General features: G+C 40.5%; 1 protein-coding gene across 6 annotated transcripts in view; it reads left to right on the top strand.

Moving 5' to 3' along the window:
- Window positions 1-13305, top strand: part of CCDC88C (coiled-coil and HOOK domain protein 88C) — a 93788-nt gene that overhangs the window by 37131 nt on the left and 43352 nt on the right. For 3 of the 6 annotated variants that reach the window (XM_085582269.1, XM_085582270.1, XM_085582267.1), the window contains exons 5-8: window positions 8866-8936; window positions 10511-10594; window positions 11848-11988; window positions 12698-12882. In XM_085582269.1, coding sequence (XP_085438395.1) covers window positions 8866-8936; window positions 10511-10594; window positions 11848-11988; window positions 12698-12882 — 481 coding nt within the window. Of the gene's footprint in view, window positions 1-8865; window positions 8937-10510; window positions 10595-11847; window positions 11989-12697; window positions 12883-13305 lie in introns of those variants that run through there. The other 3 variants (XM_021531943.3, XM_021531941.3, XM_021531944.3) reach the window with 2 other exon arrangements.

Genomic DNA, 13305 nt, shown 5'->3' with positions numbered 1-13305 from the left:
AAATACTTCCAGCAGTGGTGACTCAACCACTTCCCCAGGCATCCAGTTCCAATCCTTGACCACTTTTTCAGTGAAGGAATTTTTCCTAGTATCCATAAAAGTGTTCTTAAGTCTTCCCTGGTAGAACTTAAGGCCATTTCCTCTTGACCTATTGCTTGTTACCTGAGAGAAGAAACCAGCCCCCACCTTGCTACAACATCCTTTCAGGTAGTTGTAGAGAGCAATAAGGTCCCCCAGAGCTTCCTTTTCTCCAGGCTGAACACCCCCAGCTCCCTCAGCAGCTCCTTGTCAGACTTATGTTCCAAACCCTTCCCCAGCTCCATTGCCCTTCTCTGGACATACTTCAGCACCTCAATGTTTTTCATGTGGTGAGGGGCCCAGAATTGAACACAGCATTTGAGGTGTGACCTCAGCAGGGCCAAGGTGGTGTACAAATACAGGGGGACAATCTCTGCCCTGGTCCTGCTGGCCACACTATTGCTGAAGCAGACCAGGAAGCCATTGGCCTTCTTGGCCACCTGGGCACTGCTGGCTCATGTTCAGCTCTTGTCAGCCAGCACTCACAGGTCCTTTTGCACAGGACCACTTTCTAGCCAGTCTGTCCCCAGCCTATAGCGATGCCTGGGATTGTTGTTGATCAGAGGGCAGAACCTTTACTGCTTGGAACCTCATACCATAAATCCAGCCTGTCCAGGTGCCTCTGCAGAGCCTTCTTACCCTTCAGCAGATCAACAATCCCACCCAGTTTGGTGTCATCTGCAAACTGACTGATGGTGCCTTTGATCCCCTTGTCCAGATCATTCATAAAGACATTAAACAGGGCTGGCCTCTGTACTGGGCACTGGGGAACTCCACTTGTGACTGGCCACCAGCTGGATTTAACTGTTTGAACTGAGAGTTGCTCCTAAGGGACTCTGGCAACCAGTCTCCTAAACAGGCCATAATACAAACGTGATTTTTAATAAGTTGTATACATTTGTAGGCAAACTACAAATATTTCAGCATCTCTGAATCTCACAACTTTATATATCTAGAATCTGAGGTATTTATATGCCTGTACATATAAATATACATGTATTTGTATGCGTGATGAGTGAGTTCTTGCCAAAGCCAGAAGAACAGCTGTTTGCTTGTTTGCAAGTTGTGTCTCTTCACCCCTTACTGCAAGTGACCCAGGATGTAGTCTGTCATGAGACAAAGATGTGTTGTCCTCCAGGTGTTCTGTGTGCCTGTATAATGAGTTTAGTTATTGATATATATAAACACCAGAGTCTTGCAGAAATGCCATAAGGTGTGAAGGAACTATTGCAAATGAAACGTGAGAAGAAATAAAAATGAGGATGGAGAGAAAAATACATGTATGAAAAAAAACAGGAAAAAGTGAGGAAGAGAATGAACAAAAAGAAGAACATTTGCCTGACTGTGTTGTTTTAGACAGTGATATCTGTTGCACAAAGTTATCACTTCAGTCAGAAGTAAGGTGGAGGCCAGTAAGCTCATGTCCAGAGTCCAGTGCTTTTCGTGAGACAAAAGAAAGCTGTTTAGCCTGAAAATTGAGTTGACTTCTTTGAAACATACCTGAAATAGAAAGTTTTGTTGCTGTGTGTTTCTTACTTTTTTTTTTTCTTTTTGCTTACCCATTCTATCTCTGCCTAAGCCCAGTGCTAGTGCCAAGGACGTTGTATTTGTTTTTACCAAAGAAGGTAAACTGAATGAACCCTGTCAGCAGTGATGGGGAATGACATGCTAATCAGCACCTCCAGAATAAACAAGTGGCAGAAACCTTGGCAGAAGATTCTATTTTGCTGCTCTTAGGAGCTGTGGAGTGCATATGTACAAAAAAGTATTTGTTAGAAAAGAATATTAGCCAGTGTTGAATCACTGAATCTCATAGGCTTAGCACTTCTGTGTTAAAATTGAACTGAGAGTAAGAAATCCAATTCTTCAGCAAGCAGAATAAAGTCTGCAGGTCCTAATTGGGCTGTACAGACTACTGTTATGGGCAAGGAAGAAAGTCAAAAGACAAGAGCTGTTGTTCTTGTCAGTCATACAGGCAATGGGCTCCTAGGCATCAGGAGTGCTTCTGAATAGAAGTGTCTGGGCCAGCAAGGCAGTATCTCTGCTGGCTAAGTGTCAATGGGAAAGGCTGGCTGCTTTCCTGTCACAGCCATTCCTGAGCGACAGCTGGCAGGAGACTCATAAGTTTTGATTCCTGGGAAAATGCACATGTGAAAGCTGTCCTGTATTCAGCTATAATTTGCTATCGTTGACCTGCTGGCTTTTTGTCAGCACCTCAGATCTCTCTTTGAGGAAAATACCTGTGTCTGTTATAGGAAAGACACTGGTCATACATGTGTTCCTGTCTTCTAGATCTTTTACTTACAACCAGAAAACTTTCTCCTCTTTGAGATATTTTAAAATGTGGTGGTTTGGGATTTTGGTTTGGTTTTGATTTTGTTTGTTTTATGTGATCTTTTAAAATTTATTTTCCCCATTGCTGACTGATCACTGGCATTATTTGGACAGAACATGAGAAAAAAGGATAAAAAAAAAAGCAAAAATGCAACTTCTGGATTGTAGTGTCTAAAACTGGTGGGGTATGTGTGCAAAAAAAACCCCTATTTTTTTTATTTAGCCATATTATATAATGACTTCTGAGAATCAGTTCCAGCTTAGACATGACAGAAGAAGGTGGTGAGCAAAGGGAGACTTGCTTTAAAGAATGTATTTGAGGAAAGTGTCTGAAAAACTCATCTTAGTCTTACTGTTGGTTAGACATTTACTGGCAAGATGTGCAGGAGAAATGGTTAGAGAAGTGGAGAACCAGAACTTCCCTCAGGAAGAAGAACCTGGCTGAGAAGCTAATGGAAAGCTCGGAAAGAGGGAGCAGAAATGAGATGGCTGAGGCAAAGGTAGTAAAACCGATGTAAAAAGCTGAATGAAGGAATAGGCTGTGATGAGCAGTGTGAGTGATGACCAGGTGATGTGAAATCTTTGTTACTCTCTATGCAGAGAGGAGTCAGAGGAAGGCAGGAACACTTGGCAGGGGAAAAACAAGCAGGATATTCTTTCTCTTGGTGAGGCAGTGATGAAACCCCAGTTTTGCCTTCCCTATCTGGTAGCTAAGTTACCTCACTGAAAGGTCCCTCATGATCAGAAGAAGAAGAATCAATCCCATAGTCACATTCCTGGAACAAATCCAGTATTGCTTTGTACTGTTTGAGCTGGGATGGCTCTTAATGACTGTGTTGTCTCCACAGGTCCAAGACCAGAGAGCCATTAGGTTATGATGCACTGTGCACAATTTCAGTGACTTATTTCTTTTGACAAGCCCATAAGATGTTTTGCTATGCAGGCTTTTCAGGTATTTTACTTTTGCCTTCTAAAACAGAGCCAAAAGGGGTGTTATAGGCATTACATGATAAACTGAACAGCGCTGAGGCTGTGAATGCTGTTCTTGCTATTTAGTTTCCATTTGGCACTCACCAGCTGGGACTGCCAAGGGCTTCTGCAGCTCTGCTTTAAATATGAGATTATTGGAAAAACAGAACTGCCATCACAAAAACTGAAGTAGCACTTGTGCTTTTACATAGGAAAAGGCACATGTCTGCTGGTTTATGAGTTTTATTTACTTGCTTTCATGTTCTCTAAGCAGTTTGGTCCCAGGTCATGGCAAATTTGCCTACTTTATTTGTCTGAGGGCATAAAAATAGCAGAAATATTTGTTAGAAGATGAAAGCTTGACTCTTTTCTAGACTATGGGGAGCTAAAAATAAACTTGAAAGTTCAATTAAAGGATTTAAAAAATTTTCCCAGGAATCTGACTTGCAGAATGATGCAGCCAGTGTCAGAGGATTTATTCTCTTCACTGCACTGTGAAGAGTGGTAATGGTGCACTGCACCATTAAATTTCCTCTTAATTTCTGTCTCTTCTCAATTCTTGCTGAACAGCTTTTTCAATTCATTACTGCACCACAAATCCCCCTGTGTTCAATAAGAGAATCATCAGCCTACTTATCATCTATGACATTGCTGTAATCACTTTTACATATTATGTCTGGTTTTAGCATGCCTTATAAATGGCCGCTCATTCATGTGGCCACACAGGGAATATTAGTAATAGTTGGGAACCTCCATTTAGATGCATTTTTAAATTTCTCCATTTCTAGATAGTCTTAGTTTTATACAGCTAGTGGGTGCACTTAGTTAATCTTCTGGAACAGTCATAATCATGAGGAGAGAGAGATTTTAGCTTGTTTTAGATCAAGGATGGAAATGAGGTTTTACTTGACTAAAATAGGCTCATTTCTATCCCTTTAAAAAAACTTTGCTATTTATATTCAGTTTTCAAATCACATGTTAAGTTTGTGAATGAGAGACCCCAAAGGCCCTGCTTAACAAGTGTCTGTAGAAAACTAGTTTTCATTAAAATTGTAAAAGTCTACTCTCTCTTGGATATATTTCATGTATGATTTCCTTCCTCATTTTGTTTCCCAGTCCTCCAGAGGCACAACGGTTCATAAAATACCAGGTTAATAACAAAATACTGCCTCAGTAGTGTAAATTTAGCATTCAGACTTTTCCCACTGAGGATGTTGCTGGAGTTGGGAAAAACAGCAGTTGGGTGTTTCGCTCTCCACACATTCTCTCCACACTCTCCAGCTGCTCTGTGTGGCACTCCCTCTCCAGCGCTGGAGTAACGTCAGAGTAGATAAGTGGAGAAACAGAGGCAGCACATGCCCAAAATTGCACTTACTCGGACCTTCTTGTTCCTATTTCCTCTGATATCTTCCGATTCCCCTCTCATTTTTTTCATTGTTTGTGTTCTTTCTGTACCTTGATCCTTTTTTTTTTTGTTGTTGTTGCATCTCGTAATCCCTCTGCCTGCCTTCTCCCTGAGTCCTGCCATCTGTTTCCCAGCCTCCAGCCCCATGAGAGCAGAGAGAGCTTCTGGCTCTGGCACAGGGAGGCTCCCAGGCTGCACAACTGGTGTCTGGGCTTTCCCTTCCTTTATTTTCCAGGAAACCTGCTGGACCTCTCTCATGGCTGGGAGCAGATGGACTTTCTGCAAATGCTCCAGGTGGCTGGCTGGCTCCCTTGCAGTGCAAACACGGGGCCTGAGAGCAGCTGCCCTGGAATTTTAAGAAAAGGAGTAAAAGAAAAGTGTTTATTTTTTAATTAGCACCTTTCTGTTTAAGTGATAGTTTGACTATTGTCTGTTTTTTCTTGTGGGTACCTCTCTGCAAGGAGCTACCCTAGACTAAAATGTTTGTGTCCTAGGTCGCAGGAGGACAGTGTCTTGGTAAGATCAGCTAATAAGCATGAGTAGACTCAGCAGACTTTCTTCACAGCTGTCTGGGAAGGATTTGTGTCATCCCAGTGAGCCAACATAGGGGAGGCAAAACATTTCTACTTATGGGGTTACACAAGGAACTTGGCCATCTTATAAATGGGCACAAATCAAACTTTCTGAAAAACCTGAGAACTGTTTAGAAGGCATGATTGAATCAGAGATGAAGGTCACTTGCCTTTCTTCAGCATGCATTGCAGGACAGAGGCACTGTCTGGAATGTAGAACTTCACTCTGGCACTCTGTAATAGTCCTAGAAGTGCTTCTGACTCACTTTGTCACCCTGGGCATTCCACTGAAGTGTGTGGTAGCTCTGCTGTCCTGTGGGTGAGATGAAAGGGTAAGAGGGGTAATTAATCCCTTCCTGGCTTGTTTTGAAGTTTAATTGAAAACTTTCCAAAGCACTTTAGGTTGGTAGAGAGGTTTTTCATACTCATACCCTACTTTTGCTAAAAATCTTCTGTAAATAGTGTTATTCTACAAGGCTTTAAAATGTTATTCAAACCTAGCTTGAGAATGAGTGATCTGGGAGTGCCTTTATGTCAACAGTTTCCTCCCCATGGGAAAAACTTCTGAATGAAAGCCCAAAGAATGGAACTTTTAATCACACATGGTCTTCTGAAACACTTGTGTGGCTGGTATATCTGCTCAGTGGACCTTTAAGCCTTAGAAGTGCTTATAGTGGGTAGTACAGGCTCACTTTTATTATGTGATGTAGATTGTCTGCAAGCATAGAAAATTTATTGAAAAGGAAACCTTGGAATAATACTGAGAGCTAAATTTTCACTGCAAGCTGGTAGGGGAGAGAGCAGACTGCCAAATGCTATGCTTAAAACATTAAGAAAGTAGCAATTCATTATTATCTCAAGTGTTAATTTCTCACTCTTTCTATAAACTCTAGCTTGTCCATCCCTGCCATGGATTGCTATGTCTGTCTCTACTTCACTTCTTATGAGAGGACTGGAGTGGGGTAAGGTCTCACTCAAAGGGCTATTTCCAGAGCAGGTCAGTCCCTGTTGGGAGACCAGTTACTTTGCTGTAAAAGCCAAAAGTGTTTCACCTTACAGGGTCATGCAGCAACACCAATGCCCATCTGTTACATCTCTGAGAAAATAGCAAAGCTTTGGTGCAGAGAGAGAGAGGGTGTGGTTTGAATGGCTTTAAGTAGCTCACTTGTCTTTAGGATGGTATAGGTGCTGTCACAGTTGGAAAGTTGCCCTGGTGTTTTCTAAAATAAGTGATTTCAAGCCACTGTGCTCACCCCAAGGAGAATTGGGATGCTACGGTGCACAGGTTGGAATTTATGGTTGACAGATGAAGGTGTCCAGAGCACACAAGGATTAGATCTTGTGTCTGCCATGATCCAGAGCAAGCAGTCTGACTCCTTCAGTCTCTCCATGGAGATGTTCTGCCTGAGTAAGTTTAGGTCAATGAGAGGACATGCTCATGTCACTTGCTCTCCATAACTTAATGACTTGCTTTTGTGTCACACAGGCATGCTCTGCATTTAGTACCTGGTCTGTATTGCTTTGAAGCTGATGTAGAATGAAACCCAGTGCTGAAACTACCGAGAACTCAGTTTCTTGAAAAAATACCTTCTGTCCAAACTAATAGTCTCCCAGTAGGGCCCTCAAAGGAACTGTTCATGAAGTAACAGAATTTGTTTTGCTGTTGGTGAAGGATTTTATGTCATTGTCTATGCTTAAGATTGTGTTATTGAGATTCCTACAGAGCAATCAGACTTTCGCAGACGGAAATGTAATTTGTATATTAAATTGTAACTGTTCAGGAAAGAGGAAGCCTTATGTGCTGCTGCATATAGGGAGAAGAGTAAGAATGATTGTATGTCTTTCAAAACCAGATTTAAAATATTCTGCAGAGGAATAAGCTTGCAGTTACAGGGTGAAGTGTAAACTAGCATATCTTAAAGATGGTTGTTCTTGTAGAAGAGCAGAATTTCTGCTTGCAAAATCTTAACGGTAACTAACGTAGGACCTGGATATTGAGAACTGTAGTGTTCCTTCATACAGTCTACTGATTATTTTTGTATGGCATTCTTGAGTCATTATAAAGATGAACGTACCTAAAAGTTGTTACATTTTGTAGGTATGTTTAAAGAGTGATTTAGGACGTTTGTGTGCCCAGAAATCGGGAAACAAGTTACTTCCTAAGTTGCCTGCACGTGGCTGTGCTGGCTTGCAAGGCTGTGGGAATGGCAGGAACCCTTGTGGTAATTTAGGTCAGTGCCTTTGTGCAGCTGTGGGGCTGTGGCAGCTTAATTGATGAGTCAGATTAACTCCCCTTCCCTGGCCTTGGGTCCTGCACATGCCCTCTGACTTTCTGCCAGAGTAGCCTTACAAGGGCACAGTGTTGGTGGAAGAGCACAGTTACACCCAGAAATTATTATCTATTTTGTGATAGGAGCAACTGAGCAGCCAATTAAATCAGGGTATAAAATGAAAGCATTAGTCCCACAATTACACACACAGGAAGAATGCAAATGTGATGAGAGAAATCTCTATGTGGCCCACTTTGTTTCTTTGTTTCTCTCTGCTCATCTTCCCCCAGTGTGGGTGAGGACAGGCTTTTCCTGAACCTAGCTCTGCAAAGATGTTTAATTTCTCATTGCAACTTCTTGCCTTCCTTTTGCCCTCTTTGTCTTATCTTGACATACATAATTTCCTTCACCATCCAACAATCCACATAAATTGTGTTGGAACAAGCTTGTTCTAAGCTGCACCAGTTCCCCTTGAGGAGCCCGAGGCTTTCCCTCTGCTAACAGTGGGAAATGTGGCAGGGCTGCTGGTCACAGCAGGACTCCCTGCAGCAGCACGGGCTGTGTCTCCTCTCCCCAGGGCTCCCAGCATATGGTCAGTACCCCTCAGACATCCCTCATTCTCTGCCCTCTTACCACATGGGGTTAGCTTCAAAGTGCCAGCAGGCTTTGATGCAGAATGGGCAGAACTTATTTGCTGAAACATCTATCTCTCAGAGAGAATTTAAATGCACAGAATGGTATTGAGCTTTGGGAAGTTTGAGTGGCAACTGTTTTACAGAAGAATTTAGGGCAAGTTCTTTGTGAGTAACCCTCCTTTGCTTCATCCATGGTGTTTCTGTTTTATTTTGATGGGTTTTTTTGGAGGAGGGAGAGCTCCTCCTTGGTGGTTTGTTGGGCTTTTTTGCACCCTTGTTAATCACAACACAAGAGACAAGTATTGGTCATATGTATTGAACTATTTAAAGGATTTTTTTGGTGATATATTGATCAGAAAAGCCTTAGAAAATTATAGGTGAGGATAGGACATCAAGGGAAAGATGTCTTGCTGGATTTGGGATTTTAAACTAATCCATAAGAACTGTATTGTTACATAGAAAATATGGTAACTTTCTAATAGGCATATAGATATTGTTCAGGCACTTCTTAAAAGGTTTCTCATTTTAGGCACATATTTTGGAAAAGATCGTTTCCAAGTAATCTGTTATACATATGTATGATTACTTTTTTTCCTCTCCAGGTAAAAGTATGGATGAAATCAAGAAGCTGCTGTTGTTGGTTCTGGGATGTGCTGTACAGGTGATGATTCATGTAAATTAAGGTTTTTTTGAATCTGGGTTTTTTTTCCTGTAACGGGAAAATCTACCCAAAGATCAGTGTTGTATGAACAAATCTTGAACTCAAGACATCTTGTGAGCTAAATTGTGAGAAACACAGTACGTGAAGGAAAGAAATGCAGGGGAGAGGAAGCACATTGTGTGATAGCAGTAGCCTCTATTTGTTGCCAGTGCTTAATCAGACAGGATGTGTACTTTCTAGCTTTGTTAACACAGTGGGACGAGATAAGTTTTGAACAGTGTTCTTGATATAAAGATTGTTGTTGGTTTATTTTCTTAGTTTTAAAATACAAAGTGGAACAGTACATGTTGATGCTAAACAAATAGTTTAACAAGTCTAAACATTTATTTAATGAATCATGATTTTATTTGTGCAATATTTTGATTTAATGTTATGTGTTGAAAATACCAGATTAATAGTTACTTTGTATATTAATGTGGAGATCTTTATTTAAATAAATAGAGAGGCAATGTATATGGGAAGCTCTAGAGAAATGCACAGCAGTTACCAGATAAAGAAATCAGTGTTCTGCACACCAAACCTCTGTGGCAGTTAACAGTGGCCTCGTTGCAGATGGGCCTTTGCAGATAATTGACCTTGTTTGTAGGTCTGCATTGTGTTTTTGCCATGCCTTGGGACACTTACCCTGCTCAGCTATGTCAGCTCAATTATGTCAGGGTAAAGCTGTCTATGTATTGTGGCTCTGAACTATGTCAGTGTTGCATTGCAGCACAAAGAATTGTTTTGGCTACTGAGCATCCTCAGTCCTCATTTGCTGGTCTGAGGTTCTTCCCAAGGAAGTAAATGGTTGAGTCTCAGAACCAGGCCCCAGAAGGACACTGTAAATGAGTTTAAAAAAACCCTTTTAAATACTGCTTAAGTTCTTCACAGTGCAGTGTTGTTACAAGAAGGCAATAATGTTCTTTGTGCACAATCACAGACGTAGAGATAGCAGATGTCTGCCTCTTCTAAAGCCTTAAGTAAAAGATTTACTAAAATCTGTTTGTCTGAAATGTCACTCATTTTTATCCAGAACGTTTCCCATTTTTTATCTAAAGCATATGTTGATTTAGTCCAACAAACAACATGGGTGTTGTGGTAAATAGTATCTATAGTGATGCATCTCTTTTCATTGCCAAAACCAAACAAAATGCAAACAGCAAAGCAGACAGGTTAAATGATGCAGTGTAAATGAAGGTTTACATTTGTGCAGCTCCATTAATGAAGCTGTGATTATTTCCTCTGGCTGTTTTACCACGTCTTCATCACATTGCATGTTGCACTTGTTTTTAAAAGCAAAATTAGCCATTTAACTTAGCCTTGATTGTACTGACTAAAAATTTTAAATAATTTAATGCATTATTTGGTGCATGTTCCATATGGAGTAGCGAAGTGTTATACCTTCTAGTGTGACACAATGTAGATCTTGAACAGTTTTTTCTTATCAGTGTAGGTTGAGTTTGTTTTTTTATTAAATTTAAATGAAAAATGAAGCAGTAAGTTTTATGGTATGTAACACTGTTTCAGAGTGTGCTTTCTTTTAACAGTGTGAAAGAAAAGAAGAGTTTATTGACAGAATAAAACAACTGGATATTGAAACCCAAGCTGCCATTGTGTCACACATTCAAGAGGTAGGATTCTTAGTATTGTCAATTTTGGTATTGTATCTCTCCCTTCCTTGACTTAACAAGATTTTTTTGCTATAAAATGTTTAAATAGAGTTTCATAATGGATTAATAAACTTCACAAAAAAGAAAATGGAATATGCTGCTGCACTCAAACTGTAAGATGAAAATTATTAGTGTTGGGATCATTACTTGGCCCAGCGGTCTTTTAAAGAGATGCAGTGGTAAATGCCTTGCTTGCTACTTAAAGGTTATGCAAAAGGAGTTTAAGAATCCATGTGCAATATTGACAAAATGTATGTGTGCCTTAGAAGCTGCACAGTCCCCAAGCCCTTTGGGAGGTGACACAGCCTGCCCAGTGACTTGCTTCATTCCATGGCCTCTAGCTAGATGGTCTGAAGAGCTGAAATTGGACATGTGCTCTGTTCAAAAAGTTGTTTGATCCAATGACAAACATTCTTGGATTTCTAAGGTTTTATAAGAAGGAATGACTATAGATAGGCTTACCAAAGAGTACAGAAAGTCTCTTACTTTGGAGAACCAAGTGGAAGTGCCCCTCACTGGGAATGTGTCAGTGCATGCAGGTGTAGAAAGCCTGGTACAATCAAATTTGGGAACAAATAGGGAAAGTCTTAAGACAGGAACTTTTTTCTTAACATTTAAAAAATAGTTCATTTTTAGGAGAGAAAAAAATCATGATGAGCTAAGCACATGGTTATAATAAAAGCTGGAACAGTCATTAACTGAGCTTGAGAGACTTGCCTGATATTTCTGCTAAATCATTCAGAGTAAATCAATTTTGGTAGAGTAATAGTTGAAAGATGCACTGCTAGCAGCAACCAGAGGTATTTCTGCAGCTGATACAGCTCCTCCCAGCTATTTCAGCTGAAAATTGCAAATGCATTGATATCAGGGATTCTTCTTAGTAATATTCAGTGTGAGATTAGTCCCTTCTGTGTGGAAATCACCTCTGGGTCAGTAAGATAGCTGCACACTTCTAATACGCAAATGCACGTTCATAATATTTATCTGATCACTTTTAAAAATCAGATTTAATAATTATAAAATATGTAGATACCAAAAATTTCTGGGTAGTGTTACAGTTAAAGTAGTTGCATTTATCATTTGCAGCCTGGATTTGATAAAATGGATATGTTTTTTAATTTATGGGTGGAAGAAACGGCAGGATGCTGCTTATATAGTGAATAAATTTTCAACTCAACCAGTGGAAAGACATATTTTTTTGTTCCTATTCCTAGGTGACTCACAATCAGGAGAATGTCTTTGACTTGCAGTGGCTGGAGCTCCCAGATATGGCCCCAGAAGAACTAGAGTCTCTCTCCAGGAATATGGTTTTCCACCTCAGGAGGCTCATTGATGAGAGAGATGAATGCACAGAAGTATGAGGACATATCTCTCCCATATAGAGCTCATGAGAAGCAGCAGTTGTGGGCTCCATTCCTTCTCTTGTGTGTTGTTTGTGCACTAGGTTTCTATTTCTTCTGGATGTTTCTACTACACCTCTGAAAATTTGTAGAAAGATTTTGACTTTTCCATTGGTTCTTGTGTAAGCACTAAGATGTGGCAGAATGATTGGTAAAGAGGAATTGAGCAGTCTCTCCATGAAGTGGAGACCAGATGTCTTTGCATGTCTGTCCAGTCGTTCGGGCAGTGTTTGCTGGCCTCTCTGTTGGCATCTAGCCATTGGGCTCCATTGTCTTCTCTAGCTTTTTTGATTCATCAGTTCCTTCCCCTTCAGATCTCTGGAGGAGCCTTCTCTTCTTCAGCCTGTTAATCTTCTGTCATGCTTTTGACTACAGTTGTGTTAGTTGAAACAGTTGTTACAGGTTTTTATGAATTCTTCAAGGGAAACAGACTACCTATTTTGAGTATTGAAATAAGTGGTGGAAGGAGAATGTTTTAATGGTTGGAGCATAGTGGAGGTTCCTTTCCTCTTTTGTGTAACCTTCACTCCTGGCTGTCGCTTGAATTCTGTATCATGCCAGACTAATAATTTCCCAAATCTAAAAACAATTTTTAGGTATTTTTAAAACAATGTATAAATACACCATTTATCTCTTGGCACTACATAGTCTTCTGTATTTCCAGGTCATTGTAGATCTCACTCAAGAGAGAGATTATCTGCAGTCTCAGCAACCACCAAGCCCTTTGAAAGTACCAAGTCCAGATTCTTCACCAAACCCTGCAAACCCTCTTTCTAATGAAGAAAAGCAGCACCTTGCAGTTGAGCTGGCAGACACAAAGGCTAAATTGAGAAGAATCCGTCAGGAGCTGTAAGTCGTCATTATTTTGTGCTTCTAGAGAGACTTGCGTATTAAGTCTTGTACATCCTGAAAATGTAGGAGCCTGTTGGCTCCAGTACATTGGCTTCTATAGGACCTCTCAGAATCAGCTTTCAAATCAGAGCAGTAGGAAGGTAGAAGTGTCTTCTGTCTTTTCTTCTTTCATAATTGGCCTCTAAATGTAGAATGAAGACTACTTCCATTCTTCTTTTTGTGTCTCATCTCTCTCTTCCCCCCTTCAAAATACCAACTGCTAGCTCTGTTTTTTGACTTCAAGTGGAAGCTATCTCTGACAGCTGGTGCACCAATGAGACTTGAACACAGGAACTTAGTATAAAAATAGAGTTGCAAATTCAGATTCGAGATGTGTATAGTATCATAAGAAAATGATGAAGCTGTCATAACAAAGAATAT

This window comes from Lonchura striata, chromosome 5 (genome assembly GCF_050655825.1).
Source record: "Lonchura striata isolate lonStrDom1 chromosome 5, ASM5065582v1, whole genome shotgun sequence".
Classification (NCBI taxonomy): domain Eukaryota; kingdom Metazoa; phylum Chordata; class Aves; order Passeriformes; family Estrildidae; genus Lonchura; species Lonchura striata.
Note: the sequence above shows the minus strand (reverse complement) of the source record. Positions and strands in the feature narration are given on the sequence as shown.